The 19,273-nt window shown below is 45.5% G+C and overlaps 1 protein-coding gene across 1 annotated transcript in view; it reads left to right on the forward strand.

Annotated features, from left to right (window-relative positions):
* ATP6V1C1 (ATPase H+ transporting V1 subunit C1) overlaps window positions 1–19,273 on the forward strand; it is a 484,611-nt gene that overhangs the window by 323,732 nt on the left and 141,606 nt on the right. The window contains exon 10 of the mRNA XM_086966092.1: window positions 13,354–13,447. Coding sequence (XP_086822218.1) covers window positions 13,354–13,447 — 94 coding nt within the window. The remainder of the gene's footprint in view (window positions 1–13,353; window positions 13,448–19,273) is intronic.

The following is a 19,273-nucleotide window of genomic DNA, read 5'->3' on the forward strand; positions in this document are numbered from 1 at the left end:
ATCACACACATGTATCCTCCTGTTCCGTTGCCTCAGTGGGATTGAACCTGGTCCTAACCTTCTTGATGTGTGCTCCCTTTGAGCCACTTCATTCCTGTCCTCTCCGTCTCCTGACTTTGAAGACGGCCTTCCTGGTTGCCATCACCTCTGCCAGGAGAGTGAGTGAGCTCCAGGCTCTTTCTGTCAAACCTCCTTTCCTGTCCATTCATCCTGACAAGGTGGTTTTGAGAACTAGACCTTCTTTCCTGCCCAAAGTTGTCTCTGCTTTTCACATCGGGCAGTCCATCACCCTCCCTTCCTTCTTCCCGCCTCCGCATCCTTCAAAGGATGAAGAGCGGCTCCATCGTCTGGACCCAAAACGTGCGCTTTCATTTTATATGGATCGCACACGCCAGTTCCGAGTGGATGACCAACTGTTTGTTGGCTACGTGGGTGCGAAGAAGGGACGGGCGGTACATAAACGGACCATCTCTCGGTGGGTCGTTCTGTGCATCAAAGCGTGCTTCTCTTTGGCTCGGAAGGAGCCTCCTGTTGGGCTGAGGGCCCATTCCACTCGGGCCACGGCGGCTACTACTGCCCTGGGCCGGAGAGTCCCTTCTGCAGGACATTTGCCAGGCGGCTACGTGGGCCTCGCTGCACACTTTTGCGAGGCACTACTGCCTGGACAGTCAAGTCCGGAGGGATGGCTTCTTTGGCCGTTCGGTCCTCCAGGACTTTCTGGTGTAGGATTGTATTGGTTCGCAGACCCACCACCGGGGTTGGTATTGCTGGGGTATCTATTCTAAGGTAAGGAATCTAATACTAACCTGTTTCTTTCAGATGAACAAGTTACTTACCTTCGGTAACGATATATCTGTAAGAAACAGTAGTTAGTATTAGATTCCTTACCGCCCCACCCATCCTCCCCGTTCTGCGAACTGATACCTAGGGTTAAGGACATCCCTTTCAGGGCCCTAGTTTCAAATGGCACCAGTGTTTGTTCTCACATGGCTCTGCGTGTTCTGGCGCGGAAAAGCTGTGTACAAAGAACCGACGTCAACGCGCGGAGGCGGCGTCTATATACTCCAGTGACGTCATCACGGCGCACGACACCGACGACGGACGCAGAGCCGCAGGGGACGGCTGCAGACGACGCCTACCGACGCGCAGGGGTACTGCTACGCAAATGTTTCCGGATCCAGACTGATGCCTGGGGATATTCTAAGGTAAGGAATCTAACACTAACTAATGTTTCTTACAGATATATCGTTACCGAAGGTAAGTAACTTGTTCGTTTGTGCATCTGGATGGAACCTCTATGCTTTCATTAACAGTATATGGCCTCCAAAGAATGGGTAGAGGGGGTGTTGCACAAAAAGACTCCCATCACCTCCTACATTGACATCTCAGGAGCAAGGTCCAGGTAATCCAAAACCCTGATATATGAGCACCTCACCTAATATTTTCAAGTTTTTCAAGCATCCTATCTAAAACTAACAATGCCTCGACTGCTATTAAAATTGCTCTGCTTATTTTTCTACTTCTTTTGTTCGATCCATTTCGCTGTCCAGTTGAAGAAGCTTTGAGTCCACTGATTCAACAACCGAGTCCATTCCTTACAATTTGTCAAAACTCTGCAACGTAGCATCTACGGCCAGAGAAGCTTTCTTAACATTGTCAAGCTACTTTAAAATTGAATTTAACACAACCATCTTATTCTGTTGTCTTGCAACAAGTCCTTTACAGATTCCTCACGTTCTCCAGCTGCTCCCTTCTTTCTCCATGCAGGATTGAAAGAAACCCTTTCTAACTCTGCAAGTGTGTTCTTACAGCCATGTTGCGTACTCTTCTTTATAACGTTCCTTCACTGTGTGGGCAGACCCTGTTTTAGCTGGTGCTCACCTGCAGGTATTGGCAGCTTTCCGAATACAACCAGCATAGAAGCCATTCACTAGTTAACTCCTGTCTTCTTACAAGTGGGAATGCAGCCTAGAGGTAACTCTTTTGATAGCACCTTCTTGTAATCGGCACTGTCCAGTGATGATAATCTCCCGGCTCCATTCGAAAGTTTAAACTGCATCTTTGAACAGTCCTAGCAACTTGGCCATCTGGTCCGGTGGAAAGAGTCCGCAGCTCCTCCACTGCAGGACCACATCTTGCCTGGAGACTGAAGAAAGGTGCCCATTGTAACTGCTGACAGGCCTTCTCACTGTATTATATGTTTTTAATTAATGGTTATTGATTATTATTATGATAATGCACTTTTTCTCTGCATCACCAATGCGTTTATGCCTTGAATACGTATTTATGTGTAAGTCTTAGTGTGTTTATGATGGAGGATGCTTTAATGAGAAGGACATAGATATGGCGTCTCCTTTATCACATTTATGGCCTGCTGACTATTTTATGATAAAATGGCTTTACTTTCCCCAGTGCAATTTGCAATGCCACAGCCACTCTGTATATATTAAATCTGTATCAGTCCCTAGTATTTAGGTAATTCTTTCCAGCAATCTAGACTCTTACCTCATCCAGTCTCCTAGACATTTTTCCAGCATCATACATTAGTTTGAAATGGGCCAATCAATTTTACGGATTCTGTGAAATCTTTTGAACATCCTGCTTCAAATGCACCTTTTTCTTATCAGGTAATCAAACTGAAGAACCCTAACCTATCAAATGAACTAACCACATTTCATTTTACTGGGAAAGCAACACTGCTACTAAGAAAAACTCTCACCCACCAGGCTTACCCCTAATGGCATACTTTATCATTGGGTTCTTCCCGCTCCACTATAGAATGGGCCGTGCTGCTACAGGTGAATTACACAGGAGCACTGAATGGTATCCAAACAATGTTACAAGTTAAGAGGAGATGGAGGAGTGTTTTTTTGTGAGTTTAAAATGGCTGTCCGGTGGCCTGCTATTACTTTAAAATGCGCTCCATTCGGTGTGGTTAAAATCTGGGGGGGCAAAAAGGGGAAGTCTGTTAGGAATTCAATGGGCTTAACTTCCTTTCTAGATCTGGTCTACATGTTTCTGCAATTCTACCCTGTGGTGGCGTCGAGACCATCAATCGCTCACCCTGAGGGACCGTCAATCGCACTCCTTATTTACGTGCAAACCTAACCATGCTTTGCATGCCAAATGAAATTTTAACACTTACATGTGTAAAAATATGGAGTATTAGCATGGCAAGTCCTGGGACACTGAAACTTTGTGCCCATTTGTTATGTAAATAGAAATGCCGCATTCAGTATTTTAGGATTATTTGTTAGCCTTCATATCATGCTGTGAATGCACTGTAACAACTTAGTCTGTTTTCAACATAGTTCGGGAATTCTCCACCTTGGCTGCCAGCGTCAACAACATCACATCCTCACAGGAGCTGTGCAACAACTTCGCAGCCATAGACAGAAACTTCAAACCCATCCCACACCTACAGACTTCCTCGACCGATACGCCAGCACCGCATCTGACATGAACCACAGACTGACCACCTGGAACCTCCTCTCCACTCAGGACACCACTTCCACCATGAAATCCATCCACCGGGAGCTCCCTCACACCCATGCCTGCACCACATCTTTAAGCTTGGGAACCAAGGAATTGGATAGGACTTCACCACACTTATCAAGGTTACTCGGGTGTTCTGTAATCCTTGTCTTGACATTACTTGTGGTCATGCCAATGTACAGGAGATCACATGGGCAATTGATCAGACACACCACCCTCTGGTTATTGCAGTATGTGAATTGTCTCAATTCCCACTGTAGATCATCACCCAAATCTACAATTTCAGTGTTTTTTTGTCAGTAAGCAGACGTTACAATTTCGAACTAGAAAGTGCCCCACTACGCCAGGGAGAGCCCCTGGAGTTGGTCTGATCCCACCTGCCAGCTTTAAAGGTCTTGTGTGGACAAGTGAGTCTCTGAGGCTTCTTCCTCTCTTGTGAGAGAAAGTTGGTTTTGGTAAATTCAAGGTGCCGCTTTCAAAACTTCCAAGTTTTATTGAATATTTTACTGATCTTATCAGAGGCCACGTCAATAGGGGAGAATGCCTTTTTTAGTCCTGCCAAGTGCCTTATGCAAGAGGCGGCCATGTAGGGAGGAGAGGTCTGTGGAATCTGCAAGGTCATGTAATAAGATCAGGGGGCGAAGGAGAGGGGTTGTGACTAGCAGAGTTCCGCTCAGCTTATTACCAACCGAGGGACAGTCATAGAGGATGTGTAGTAGGTCACAGCGGTCGTGCGGGCACCACCAACAGGTCGCGTGGGGCAGCAGGCTAGCTGCTCACAGCTTCACGGGGGTCCAGTGCCAGTCGTGCAGCAACTTTAAAAAAGACAACATTTTAACCGTACCTCACTCGCTCCACGGTCAAGTACCTCCAAGAGTTCGGCCCAGTCCTCTGCCTCGTAGTCCATCTGCAGTCTGGCTTGCCATGTGGCACAGAGGGTAGTGAGGAGAGAGTAGGCAGAAAATATGACGGCTCAGAAGGCTATAGAAACCAGACATTACCTCGCAGACACAACCTCATGTCCTAAGATGGGAAACTACGGGGGAAGGTTGGAGGACCCAGGGTCGTGTGCCCAGGTGGCAGTTAAGACAGTGAGTCGGAAACGCTCCACCAGCACCCACAATGGCGCGTCCGAGGAGCATATAAGCAAACTGGGAGAGGTGTAGGGCTAGAGCATAGTGCTCAAACACCGGAGACCAAGGACTCCACACGATCGATGAGCCAAGAGTTTGGCTCTGACCGAGCTGGGGCTGGAGGTCCCCAGATGAAAGACCGGATGCCCTTGTCCACGGAACGTAATGAGGATTGTGGGACCAACAAGGGCATCATACCAAGGATATAGGTAAACGTGGTAGTGTCACCATTCGCACCACATGCACCCTCCCACATAATGGGAGACCGAGGTGGGACCACTTCTCAAAGTACAGCTTCATTCGAGCCAGCAGAGGTTTCCCCCACCATGCGGTCCAACCCTTTGTCATGTAGAACCCCAGATACTGGAGTCGAAAGGGTTTTCATTGAAGGGGGTAGTCCGCAAAGGCCTCGCAGGTAGTCATGCACAACCAGGATAGCGCCTTGCTCTAGCCACAGTTCACCTGGTATCCTGAAAGCGCTGCAAAGCCAGAAAGGATATCCAGCAGGGCCAGAAGGATGCGAGGAAGGTCCGAGATGGTAAGCAGGACATTGTCTACAATATATTTAGATTATGAACTGTATTTACCAATGCATTTTGCATCTGTATCATATATGTAACAAGATGATGACTGTTTTTAGTAGCACTTTCTCCTGCTCTACGGGTCCTTTCGTTCAGTAACTCGGCACCACGTCTTGCATTTTTTTTGTAAAGGCTATATGCTGAAACACGTTGGGTATTTTGCATACTCCACTGCAGCCATAATACATTTGCATTTGGAAGCTGTTTCTGATGATTTACTGGGTGCTTCATACCCTTCAAACATACCAGTACTGTGAGAGCCACAAGGGGCCGCGAAAGTTAAACATTTTTTAAGTTTATGAATCACTTTCATGTTTAAACCATTAGTATTTTAATCACACAGCAGTATGATTGTAAAATTAGACTGTACACGAAACACACCTTACTTTATAAATGCACAAGGTGTTAAGTGTTACTACTGCATTCGTAATAGCTTCACTATACTAGTATGATGATATTTTCAGCACAGTTGGGTTCCAGGGAGAATCCTAGGGGTAGTAAGAGGGCAATGTGGGGTAAACCATTGCATATGAAGGGCACAAAAGCACCAGCCAGAAAAAGTTTGATGTGATGCATCAGTCTACAAAGATGCCTCTGAGAAGGACCAAGTTGTTTCTGCACAAAAATGTTCAGCTTGCTGAGAATAGTTCTCCTTAATTTGACCTTGCATTGCACACAGTCTACGGCCACATTCTCTATCAAATATATCTCCCATCCAACCTGTTTGTGCTTTGATGTTCTACAGGGTAAAATTAAAATATGAAAAACTCTGCAAGAATTTTGGGATATCTGCTGCAAACCATATGTGCAGGTAACCGGCCCCTTCTCAAAGGTTAGAAGACATGAGTATACAGAAAATGATTACTGTAAGGATTTAATATATATAAACATCAAGCAAAAGCATCTAGAATTAAAGAACCGATTCTGGATCTGCTGTGGGGTTCTTTTCATGTAGTGTCATGCTTCCTATGATGCATTGCAATCTGACCTAATGCTCTCCACCATGACTTGAGCCATTACCAGTGGCCCTGAAATGGGCAAGTAATCGAAATAAGGAAAACCACTAGAGCGATGGTTCTATCTCACTAAGATGACACAAAACCTGTTTATCTCAGTATATGAAAGACAGAAATTAACGTTTTAAACCTGTTGGCGAAGAGCTGTAGAGACGTTTTGAAGATGCGAGAGCAGAGAAGAAACACACCCAAATCCTGAGAGATTGCCTGCTGGCGGTCCAAAACCATGATGGGACCACGCTCCTTACGAAAGGCTCATGTCAGCACATGGGGTGAAGTTTGAAGTCTGTGATGAGGATCGTGGTGAAAAATATATTTCAATGACCCCATCCAGAAATAAGGCAGGGGAAGAATAGAAAACCGGCCCTCAAAAGGGGAGTTAATAACCTTGATCATTACATTTAAGCAGGAGATTGAAGGGACTGCAAGAAATAATTGCCTACTACACAAAAAGGGAACAACCCTCTTCCCTTGATAACTATATCGAAAGGGAGGTTGATTAAATCCCCGCATGGGTTGTCAAATAAATTTACATCCATGTGAGGCCTTCTGCTGCATGGCTAAACAAACAGTTTGAGGCATGAGGGATGCTGAATTCATATCTGTGCATAGATCGCCGCCTAGTGTTGGGTCCGGATGATTGCACATTGTTGTCCTGGAAGAGTCTTCGAAGTATCACGAGATAAGCGGCTCCTCCCCTGGACTACAGTGCACATGGGCATCCTCTCCAACCTTAGATTGTTTTTTTCCGCCATTGGGTTCGGATGTGATTTCCAACTCTGAGTTCGGAATCGATAAAAAACTTTTCTAAAAGGCCAAAAGGCCTTCGGGGTCATCGGTATTGTTATTCAATCGGTGCCGACAACTTTATTTCTGTTGTTTTATACTCAGAACGTCGAATCGGGCCGGGTGGCCTTTTCGACACCAAGGGACCGATCGTCGATGGAACGAAGTCCATTCAAAAGATGCCCCAACTGTAACTCGAAATTTCCACACCCTGTGTGTAACAAGTGTTTATCTCCGGAACACAATGAAGCCGACTGCTTAGCTTGTGCGCAGTTTCGATCAAAGAAGACACTTCGGATTCGAAGAGCAGCGAGGCAGACGATGCAGAAGCCAGCGCCTGACCCGGAAAACATCTTTGAAGACGACGAAGAGGTCGTCGAAGCGGAGTACTCAGACCAGCAGTCTGAGCAGGGGTCGGAACATGACTCCAACTACTACGTCGACGAAGAAGACAACATCGTCGAGGTAGGGGACGACGATCCAGGCATCGGAGCCGGCGAGGACGACTCCAGCGAGGACACGGGGCCAACCGTGAGTACGGAGCCCAGTACATTTACTAATACGCTTCCAGAGGCTCAGGTCGAGGCATCGCAGGAAGGCCTTAGCCAAGATCCTAACATCAATTCTATAGCCCCGCAATTTACCCTGCTAAGAATAGAAGACAAGAGCCATCAGTGCACCATTACCATTCCTTGGTAATATCGAAACCGAAAGTAAAGGAAGCAAAACAGAAACCAAAACTTATAGACTTTACAGTCTTCGGACCGAAAGGTGCGGATCCATCGGCGCCGACCAAACTCAAAATGGTCGTCGACCCAGCTTGGTCGCATATGAGGGTTGTCGAGCCGAGCGCCAGTACACCCAGGGACATGCCTAAGCTAAAGCCCGTTGAACCGACGAGATCGATGTCGACACCAGGCAACACAAACGAAGTACTCCAGCAGAAGATGGTTGTCGAACCGAAACAGAAAGTCGACAAGCCAAAGACGGTGCAAACAAAGACACTCGAGCCGAAGGCAAGGATCGAAGCGAAGGGGTCGGTCGAGCCGAGGCAGCGAAACATCGCTCCGAAGCAGCAAGCTCCGAAGACGACACAAGGCCAAAAAGTGGTTATCGAACAAACGAGAACCTTCGGGTCGATAACAATTACGGCAACGAAGAAGTTCATACAGCCTAAAAAGACTGTTGATGCACAAATGTCCCTCGGACCGATAAAATTTGGACTTCCAACTCACATGAGGCAAAAAGCGGTCGAACAAACAACGGAAATCGAACCGACACAAACAAGGAAGTCGATAACAGGGAGAAGAGCTCAAGCACATGAGGAGCAAGAGCCCTCGACAGAAGAACAGTCAAAACTGTATGTTGACCCCAATACTGGCAGAGTTACCCTATTAAAAAGGGAAATCAGACCAGACACTTACGCTGAGACCTATAAAATACCACTAAAAAAGAAAAGAGACTCTTCTACATCTCCAACTCTTTGAGCCTATCAGACCACATGTGCAAGAGACTTATACATATTCTCCCACACGCACAGATGAGGATGTGGAATATGAGGATAATGAACTGTACAATTATCCTGTGGACAATGACCAGGACAACCAAAATCAACCATGGTCTGACCCTGTAGATCCTGTAGACTCTCGGCCCATTCAAGACAATACTGCATACCCTGTCAAAACCTCGCCTACAGAGGACACAGCTGCTTTCAATGCATTAATAGAAAGAGCAGCATACAACCACCACGTGGAAATGCATGCAGACTCCATTGAGGAAGACTTTCTCTTTGACACTTTCAACACTTCTGAAAGATCAGTCAAATATTGCCAATGTTAAAGGGGGTGCTTAAACATGCAGGGGACATATTTAAGGAAACAACCAGGGCACGAGATTAACCCCATGATAGAGAAGAAATATAGGCCAGCACCAGTGGACCCTATATACATTAAGGGACAGCTGCCTTTAGACTCTTTGGTAGTATCCGATGCACGTAAACGTGCTAATTCACAGACTACTGGCGAGGCTCCACCTCCAGACAAGGAGTCTAAAATTCTGGAGGCTTCAGGCAAAAGTGTAGCTGCTCAAGCAGCTAACATATGGAGAATTTCAAACACACAAGCCCTGTTAGCCAGGTATGACAGGGCCCACTACGACACACTAGAGCAAATTCTCCAGCATCTACCTGACCTTTATAAGGAACAGGCAGGGTTCCTTATAAAGAGGGAAAGCTAATATCGAACGCCTCCATCAACTGTGCGCTAGATGCGGCAGACACAGCAGCCAGGGCTATCAATACCAGTGTACCAGTGTCATGCTTAGACGACATGCGTGGCTCCGCATATCTGGGTTTAAAAATGAGGTTGAGCACTTTACTCCATCAACCTGTGAACCCTGATTGTTTGTTTGGCCCTAATGTGGACACAATATTAGACAAAATGAAGAAGGATACCGAGACAGCCAGGTCTATGGGAGCCTTGCAGTCACAACAATACAGAGGCGGCTCCTTTCGTCGCTCCGGCAACAGAGGAGCTGCAAGAGGAGGCTCAACACAGCAACCCTCATACAACAAGGGGAACACGCAAAACACCTACAACAAAAACAGTAGAGGTGGATACCGTAGCAATAACAGCAAGGGTAGAGGACGAGAGAATAACACCACCAGATCCTCTACCAATACCAAACAGTGACTTCTTGTCACTACCCCCAGACCATGTAACACTGGTCGGGGGAAGATTACAGCAGATCCTGCAAGTCTGGGAAAACATAACTACAGACAGGTGGGTAAGGCAAATTATCCAGCATGGCTATTGCCTAGAATTAACCTCCACACCACCCAACATACCTCCAAGACACTGTCCTATGTCCGCAGAACACCTACACTTATTGCAGCAAGAAGTCATCAGCATGCTAAAAAAAAGGGGCCATAGAACTAGTACCCTTAGAACACCAGGGTACAGGGGTGTACTCACTGTACTTCCTAATCCCCAAGAAGGACGGGTCTCTCAGGCCAATTTTGGACCTCAGGCCCCTAAACCAATACATTTTATCAGAGCATTTCCACATGCTCACTTTACAGCAGGTATTGCCACTGTTGCGTCAAGGAGACTTCCTCGCAACACTAGACCTCAAAGACGCATATTTCCATATACCGGTACACCCAGCACACAGGAAATATCTCAGGTTTACAATACAAAATCAGCACTACCAATTCAAAGTCCTTCCTTTTGGGGTGACAACAGCCCCAAGAGTATGTACCAAGCACCTAGCGACAGTTGCTGCACATCTGAGAAGACAGCATATTCACGTCTATCCATATCTGGACGACTGGCTAATACAAGCACAGTCAGCCCAGCAATGTGCCAGCCACATGTCACACACTATTCATCTCCTGCACAGTATAGGTTTCTCGCTGGACTAACCAAAGTCCCATCTTCAGCCTGGCCATGTACAACTGTACCTGGGAGCAACGATAGACACTCTGGCAGGGAAAGCACAGCCAAATTCTGTCAGAATACACAGCATTCAGATGCTAATCCAAAGGTTCAGGCCCCAACACTCGCTCCCAGGCCGAGTGTTTATGCAACTAATAGGCATAATGGCCTCATGCATTTTCATAGTCCTTCACGCAAGACTACACATGCGTCCGCTGCAGGAGTGCCTAGCACGTCAGTGGAACCAGGCTTAAGGACAATTAAACGACATAGTGTTGGTGACCAGTCGTGCATACAACTCTCTGCATTGGTGGAATCCACAAAACCTTTGCAAGGGACGACTGTTCCAAGAGCCTGTACCACAAATAGTCTTGACGACGGACGCATCCCGGATAGATTGGGGAGCCCATGTCCTCCACCACACAGTGCAGGGCTTATGGACCACGCAACAGAAGAAAATGCACATCAACCTACTGGAGCTGATGGCAATTTTTATGGCAATGAAAGCTTTCAAAGTACATCTGTGCAACAAGACCGTGTTGATCCAGACGGACAACATGACTGCGTTGTACTACATACAGAAACAGGGAGGAACACACTCTCCACAGCTGTCACATCTAGCTTAGAGCATGTGGAAGTGGGCCATTCAAAGAAACATTTTTCTCATGGCGGAACACCTCCCAGGCAAGTACAATCAATTAGCGGATCTGCTCAGCAGACACAGCCAACCGGTACACGAGTGGGAGATTCATCCGACAGTGCTTCAACCATACTTCCAACAGTGGGGACAACCAGAGATAGACCTGTTCGCCACAAAACAAAACTCAAAATGCCGGTACTTCGCCACAAGGTTCCCACACCCGCAGTCTCAGGGCAATGCGATATGGATGAACTGGTCAGGCAAATTTGCCTATGCTTTTCCACCAGCATCGTTGATACCGCTAGTGGCACGCAAACTGCACCAGCACTCCATGACGCTAATCCTGGTTGCTCCAACATGGGCGAGGCAACCGTGGTACACCACGTTCCTAGAACTTTCCGTGGTGCCTCATCAAAGACTACGACTAACACCCAGTCTCTTAACGCAGAGCCATGGAGACATTCAGCACCCAGATCCGCAGCAGCTGAACCTTGCAATCTGGCTCCTGAAGTTATAGAGTTTGGCTACCTAAACTTACCTCCTGACTGCATGAACATTATCAAAGAGGCAAGAAGACTTACCACAAGACCATGTTATGCGGCAAAGTGGAAACGTTTTGTCATTTATTGTAACAACAATGACATAAACCCACTAAACGCATCAACTCAAAATATCATATGCTATCTTTTGCACCTACACCGCTGCAATCTAGCCTATACATCCATAAGGATACACTTGGCTTCCTTAGCAGCTTACCTCCAGAACAGGCAACACCTTTCGTTATTCAGAGTGCCTGCAATTAAAGCATTCATGGAGGGGCTCACACGAGTGATCCCCCCCAAGACACCCACCTTCACCTGTCTGGAACCTAAACGTTGTTTTAACCAGACTAATGGGACCACCTTTTGAACCTTTACACTCGTGTGAAATACAATTTTTAACATGGAAGGTGGCTTTTCTCGTAGCGATTACTTCGCTTAGAAGAGTTATCGAGCTGCAAGCCCTGACTATTCAAGAGCCATTCTTCCAAATTCACGCAAATAGGGTCGTGCTTAGGACAAACCCTAAATTCATGCCAAAAGTGGTATCCCTCTTCCTCATCAATCAAACAATAGAACTACCAGTGTTATTCCCAAATCCACAGTCAGTACCTGAAAGGGCTCTACACACACTAGATGTTAAGAGGGCTCTCCTATATTACATAGACAGGACAAAAGATTTCAGGAAGACAAAACAGCTGTTTGTTGCTTTTTCACCGCAACACAAAGGCAACCCCATTTCTAAATCTGGGTTAGCCAGATGGATAGTTAAGTGCATTCAAATGTTATCTTAAGGCAAAACGCACTTTAACAGTTCCCCCAAGAGCGCATTCTACACGCAAAATGGGGGCATCCATGGCTTTCTAAGGAAACATTCCTCTAGAGGAAATATGTAAAGCAGCCACATGGACTACCATACATACTTTCACAAAACACTATTGTGTAGATGTACAATCCAAACAGCAAGCTGCTGTGGGACAGGCTGTTTTAAAAACTCTGTTTCAGACTGCTGCAGCTGGCACAGGTAGCAACCGCTAAGGGAGAGACTGCTATACATTCTATGCACAGATATGAATTCAGCAGCCCACATGCCTCGAACGGAATATGCTACTTACCAGTATGCATCTGTTCTTGGCATGTAGGGCTGCTGACATTCATATCGCCCACCGTCCTCCCCGGTGCCTGTCGCAGCTGTAGCATTCATTCTAACTCTCACTTTCTTGCATGGACATCTCTTACTGTACAACACTCCATCTCTGCCACAATGGCGAAAAACAATCTAAGGATGGAGAGGATGCCCATGCGCTCTGTAGTCCAGGGGAGGAGCCACCTATCTCGTGATACTTCGAAGACTCTTCCAGGACAACAATGTGCAATCATCCAGACCCAACACTAGGCGGCAATCTATGCACAGATATGAATGTCAGCAGCCCTACATGCAAAGAACAGATGCATACTGGTAAGTAGCATATTCCTTCTAATTAAAAAAAATAAAATCTTTGATCTTCAGCTTGCAAAACGTCTGGCACTTACAGTTGGTTCGAGAATTACTGCAAAATTTGAAACAGAAGCTAGACATTCTCAGTCTACTGTGCAGCAATTGAATGCAAAACTCAATAAAATAATATTGTGGGATTCCCCCGATCCGGGAAAATTAATTTTGAACAAATGCATTATATTGGTTAGAATGAGACCTTGTATCGATGTATAATCATGACTTCTTTTGTAGGTTTGTGGTCCGTGATTTCCAGTACAACGAAGAGGAGATGAAAGCAGACAAAGAAGAGATGACCAGGCTCTCTACTGATAAGAAGAAGCAGTTTGTATGTGCACTTAAACATATTTAAAATAATTACACCCTTGCGGGACGGTTGTCAGATTATGGAAGATTAGATTATACTCCTGGATGATGGTAGATCGGTTTTGTACCTTTTTTTCTACTTTAGCTATATTGTAAGATTTTACTGTGCTTTTGTAAGGAAGTTAATCCAGTTAGTGTGGACAAGAATGCACTATACCTCAGAATCCTTTTACAACCGAATATAGTGACATGCTGAAGTGAACTAAAGTTCCACAAGGCAGTAGTCACAACTCATAGCCATCACATCACCTAAAGAGGTGAAATAATGCATTGGAGAAATATTGCGAAACAAGCCTCCTTCATATTTTCTTATTAACACCATCGGTGCGGCGCATTCTCCCGCTGTGCGCTGAAGATTTAAAAATCCCGCGGTTCATGCCGAGCTCAGCTCGTCATGAGCGTACGAGAGGTGTACTTCATGACGAGCTGAGCTAGTCATCAGCGTCGATGGGGTTAAGCTTGAATTCCTGCCCACCTTTATCGTCCATTGTAAGTAACCACGTTTCTCTTCATAAATGTATTTCTTGTGAAGTCTCACTGTCTGCACACAACTTTACTGTATCCTTGACACTACTACAGAATCCCAAGACCTTTAACTTCAATTTACCTTTTGAGCATGTATTTTCTGTCACTGGAGATACTTTGCTATGGGGCCCACATCAACACAATACAGTATAATACTGCAATAAAAGCTTTTTTCCCTGATTATTTAACCAGAAAGTATTGAACTCAAAATGAATCTGCAACACTCAGACTCTGAACTAAAATGATTAACTGTCAATCAATCAAGTGTCTTTTTGACCGCTACTAATCACCCATAAGTGTCTCAAGGCATGGGGGGGGATGCCTGCTGATCCTTTGAAGGCACTGCGGTTCAGTTGAAGAACCAGTTCTTGAGGTCGTATCTGAATTGAGGCAGTGACTGGGATTGCCTGAGGTGGAGAGGTAGGGTGTTCCAGGTCTTTGTTATGATGATGAGGAAGAATATTCCTCCGGCAGTGATCTTGCTGATCTGTGGGATGGTGGCCAGGGCCAATTGGGCAGAGCAGAAGTCTCAGGTGGGTGTGTGAAATGTGAGGCGGTGGTTGGTACGCAGGTCCTGTTTCGTGATGGGCTTTGTAGGCATGTGTGGAGCTTGAAGGTGGTTCTTTTTTTCACTGGTAGCCAGTGGAGGTCTCTCAGGTGGCTGAAAATAAGGCTGCGGCAGAGGATGTTGGGATGAATCTGGCTGAGGCGTTCTGGGTGATGCCGGGTTAGATTGCATTACACTTGTCTAATCTGCTGCTGATGAGTGCATGGGTGACTGCCTTTCTGGACTGGGTGGGGATCCACTTGAAGATCTTCCGCAGCAGGTGTAGATCTGGTTATTCATAATGAGCGAGAAGTCCAGGATGATGCTGAGGTTTTGTGCATGGCCTCTGGATGTGGGGGTCCAAGTGCCTGAGGCCACCAAGAGTCCTACCAGGCTGAGGACGTGGAGCCCCGTATCAGGACTTCTGACTTTTCTGAGTTGAGATTGAGGCAGCTATCCTTCATCCAGGTGGCGACAGCCTTCATCCCGTCATGGAAGTTGTTCTTGGTGACTGTTAGTTTGTTGGTGAGCGAGAGAAACTGCCCAATTGGAAATTAAATATTCAAGTCCTGCAATAAATGTATATTCTAAGCAATCACCATAGATTATAAAGTAGTGTAAAAATATCTCAGAACAGCATCCTTGTTAAAGCTCTGAAAAATTGCCTCGTTTTTAGTTTAGTTAGTGATGGCTAATAGCCTAGCACCCTTTCTTCAAACCTTCTTCTGCCAAACGAGGTCACCGGAAGGAATTACGAATGCCTTTATCTGTAGTTGTAATTTCAGAACCACAAATATATTTCCCAAACTGCAATAGTCTGGCAGTTTTAACAGTGGCCACTTATTTTGATTATTGCCTGGAGCCATTGTTTTTTGTTACTAATAGTGTACAGTGTGGATGTTCATTCCTCTCTGAAGCCAATCTTAATGCTCCTTAATGCCTGAGGCCTATTATGATCCTTGCTATTTGAGGCCACTGATTCTCATAGGTTCCTGGGGCAATTGACACCTACTTCTTACTAGGGTCTAGGATGTTCATTTCTGTTTAAAACCGATGCTGCTCATTACTTAGTAGGGACATTGATGCTGGGAATGTTGACGCTTGGTATTGGTCGGCATTTTTATATTCAAATAAATGGACTAATTTCTGCCTGGGACCATTGATTCTTAATAATTGTGACGTCATTGAGGCTCAGTACTGTTCAGCGCCAGTTATAATTATCCCTGCTTGTAGCCATTGATTCTCATTAATGTCTTGGGCCAATGATGCTCATCAATGCTGGGGTCCATTGAGACTTGTTGCTGCCTGCGGTTTCTAATTCTGGATCTCATTACGGACTATGGCCAGTATTGATGCGTACTACATCCCAAGCTCACTGATATTTATTACTACCTGGGGCTGTAGAGTCTTGTTCATAGCTGAGCCTTGTTACTGCCCTGGCACACTGATATTTGTTACTTCCTGAGCCAATAGTGATGCTTGTTAATGAGGCTCATTACTGCTTGGGGCATTTGATGATCATTAATGAAAGGAGCAATTCAGTTTACTTTAGCTTCCAGTCTATTGATTGTCCTTGTCACGTTGGGTTCCCTTATGCTTAGTCAATACAATACAGTAACTAGCTGGATAAGATATGTGGCTTTCGCTGATTTATTCATTGATAGTTATGTTCAAGGATATGTATGTATAATGTTTATATATGGATACAGGCACATATTGGTTAAAGGATCCATTATTGGGTTTCCTCTAGTTGTCGTCTGGTCATTTCACTTTATGTAGAGTGAGGGGAGAAGCATCAAAAATGCTTCCCCTCCTCTTGGTCAATTCTTCAGAGTGGATGGTGGCCAAACACTCCTTCTCTGGCCCTTTACCAAAATAGGGGGAGGGGTAGCGTATGTACTGAGACCAAAAAGTGACTGTCATTCGCTGTGGTCTTCATGGCTCTTACTTCTCATCATGCCACCTCTCATTATACAGTAGCTAATGATTATACACAATATATTCTGCTGCATTTTCACCCTCTTGCCTTACTTCACTAACTGGTAGGCATCTGTACTCCAAGGAATTAATGTTTTAGTCAACGACTCCTCATAGCATCTAAAAAGAACTTTAAAGTTTGGCAAAATAGTGTGTACAACAAAAAACCTAAAATGATGAATTTTAATGGGAAAATGACCAGTTTAGAGAGCAATGTAACCTTAGCTCTGACCTACCATAAAGTGTGAAATGTTGAATTCTTAAGTCAATAACTGTCTGAGTGAGTGTGCGTTTCAGTGATTAAATGACTAAGCTACTAGAATGATAGATGAAGTAAATAGGTATATATATAATATTTCTTTGTGTATATCTTATTTATTGAAAGTGTATTACTTTGAAGACGTGATCTATAGCATTGTTTCTATTCCAATTATATGCCATCTAACTGCATTAAATGGTCCATGCATGACACTGTTTGGTTTCGATAATTGCATAGTGGCTTTCCACTTCTCTCATTAGCGGCCCCATTGGAATTGCAAGCTTTTGATTTTCACACCGAGGTTATGGCTGCTGAAACGAGTCGAAATCCCCATCCAACTACCAGTGGAAAACATGTTGGAATGAGAGTGGAAACACTGATTGTTACAAGTTATTGGCCTGAAACTTGTAATCTGTTATTTCCGTGGCCCCAGATTTACTGGAACTGCAGGGACACATAATTCTGTGCATGGGAAATAATGGGGATTATACTGTCCATCAACTGTGTTTTTTGCAATTTTCACCCCGAGTGTGCTGGGTATACTCCGACGTGAGTCCCAGGCTCTCCACACCACTGGAGTCAAGCTATCCAGGCTGATGAAGGCTGATAGCCAGAAACCAGTCCTTGGATGCTTGATTCCGGTCTGGGAAAGACATGGCTTTGTAGTTCGGACTGGACTGTTCCCATGAGGCACAGGGTCAGAGCTGATTTGCATATAGCCAGTGTCTAACCCAGGGTGGTGTGGAGTGCAAAAAAACGATGGATTTAGGCCCAAATCCTTGTACTGGGGTGAATGTATGACATTGTTCTACATTCTGTCCATCAACTGTGTTTTTAGCAATTTTCACCCCGAGTGTGCTGGGTATACTCAGACGTGAGTCCCAGGCTCTCCACACCACTGGAGTCAAGCTATCCAGGCTGATGAAGGCTGATAGCCAGAAACCGGTCCTTGGATGCTTGATTCCGGTCTGGGAAAGAATTGGCTTGGTAGTTCGGACTGGACTGTTCCCATGAGGCACAGGGTCAGAGCTGATTTGCATATAGCCCGTGTCTAACCCAGGGTGGTGTGGAGTGCAAAAAAACGATGGATTTAGGCCCAGATCCTTGTACTGGGGTGAATGTATGACATTGTTCTACATTCTGTCCATCAACTGTGTTTTTTGCAATTTTCCCTCCTCGCTGGAGCAGTCCCGCAGCTGAGTGAAGGTTACTCTTAAAAAATCTTGCCTAGGGTGCTGGGAATTTCTCTACACAGAGCCCGGTCTTAAAGACCAGTACAAATCCCGAGCCAAACCAAGCTGCGCTGCTTGCCGCGGGACGTGCACAACTCCTCTGCAGATGTACTGTGTGAAGAAAGGCAAGTGTGGCACACCCCAGTTAAGGTTTATAGGTGCTGGGGTTGCTCGGATCTCAAGGCGCAGCACTGCCTGCATGTTCAGAGGCTCCCGGATACCTGCCGTCTCTGACTCTTGTGCCCTTTTCCTTACTGAAGAAGCGATACCGCACGTGCCCCAAAACACATTACCTGCCTGTTTAGATGAAGAATAGGGCTTATTGTGAAGGTAGTGGTGAACGAAAAGTAATGTTATATATGCATTTTTGCTAAGGTTGCACAAACTGCTTCCAGTCACTTCACCTTTCACTACACACAGCAGCTCTTAGAGCAGAGTTCTTCAAACTGTGGGGTGCGCCCCCCAGGGGGGCGCGACACCATCCCAGGGGGGGGGCGCGCACTCGACCCTAACATCTGCTTTTGTTGTCCTCCACTGTTCCCCCATCGCAATCTTTACCCATTTAAAATGGGAATTTCTTTTCATTAGCAAACTCCAGTGACAAAGGTTTGGAGGGGGGAGGGAGGGGAAATCACTGGACGCGCTGTGCCATGCTCTTGTCTGCTAAGTGATAAAGTTCACAGTCCCAGGAGGGGGTTAATTGGTGGAGCTGAATGCTTCAGCTGCAGTGGGAGGCAAAAGTCTCCTTTGCTAAAAACGAAAGCAAATGAATAGACAGTCCTGTTCCTTCGTGTTCAATTTCAAAGCAGAGGAGACTCCTCCTTGCACACTGCAGCTGAAATGACTGTTCCATAGCTGCCACGGTTTCAGATTGCTATGTGTTACACTTTTATAATTTCCGTGTAATTATGAGACCACTGAGTGACACTTTTCTCCTGAGCAAAATCAAGCAGTAATGACTAGGGAAATTTATATAAACATTAGAAATGACACACGTATTGGAGCATTCATTCAATTAAGTCACTTGTATAAATTCTAGACCGCCTTGGCTGCAGAGTTTACGTGAGTTATCAGATCTTTAAAAAAAAAAAATCTGTAATATCAAAATTTGCATTGTGTTGCTTGGCTTTTGAATTCCATAGGATAACTGTTATTTAATAACAGAATCATACATTGACTTGAAAGTCATAATTGGCTAAATATATTTACGAACAAGCTACCTGAGAGCTTCAGAATATTGAGTGGCTT

The sequence above is a fragment of the Lissotriton vulgaris genome, chromosome 4_1 (assembly GCF_964263255.1).
Source record: "Lissotriton vulgaris chromosome 4_1, aLisVul1.2, whole genome shotgun sequence".
NCBI classification, from domain to species: Eukaryota; Metazoa; Chordata; class Amphibia; order Caudata; family Salamandridae; genus Lissotriton; species Lissotriton vulgaris.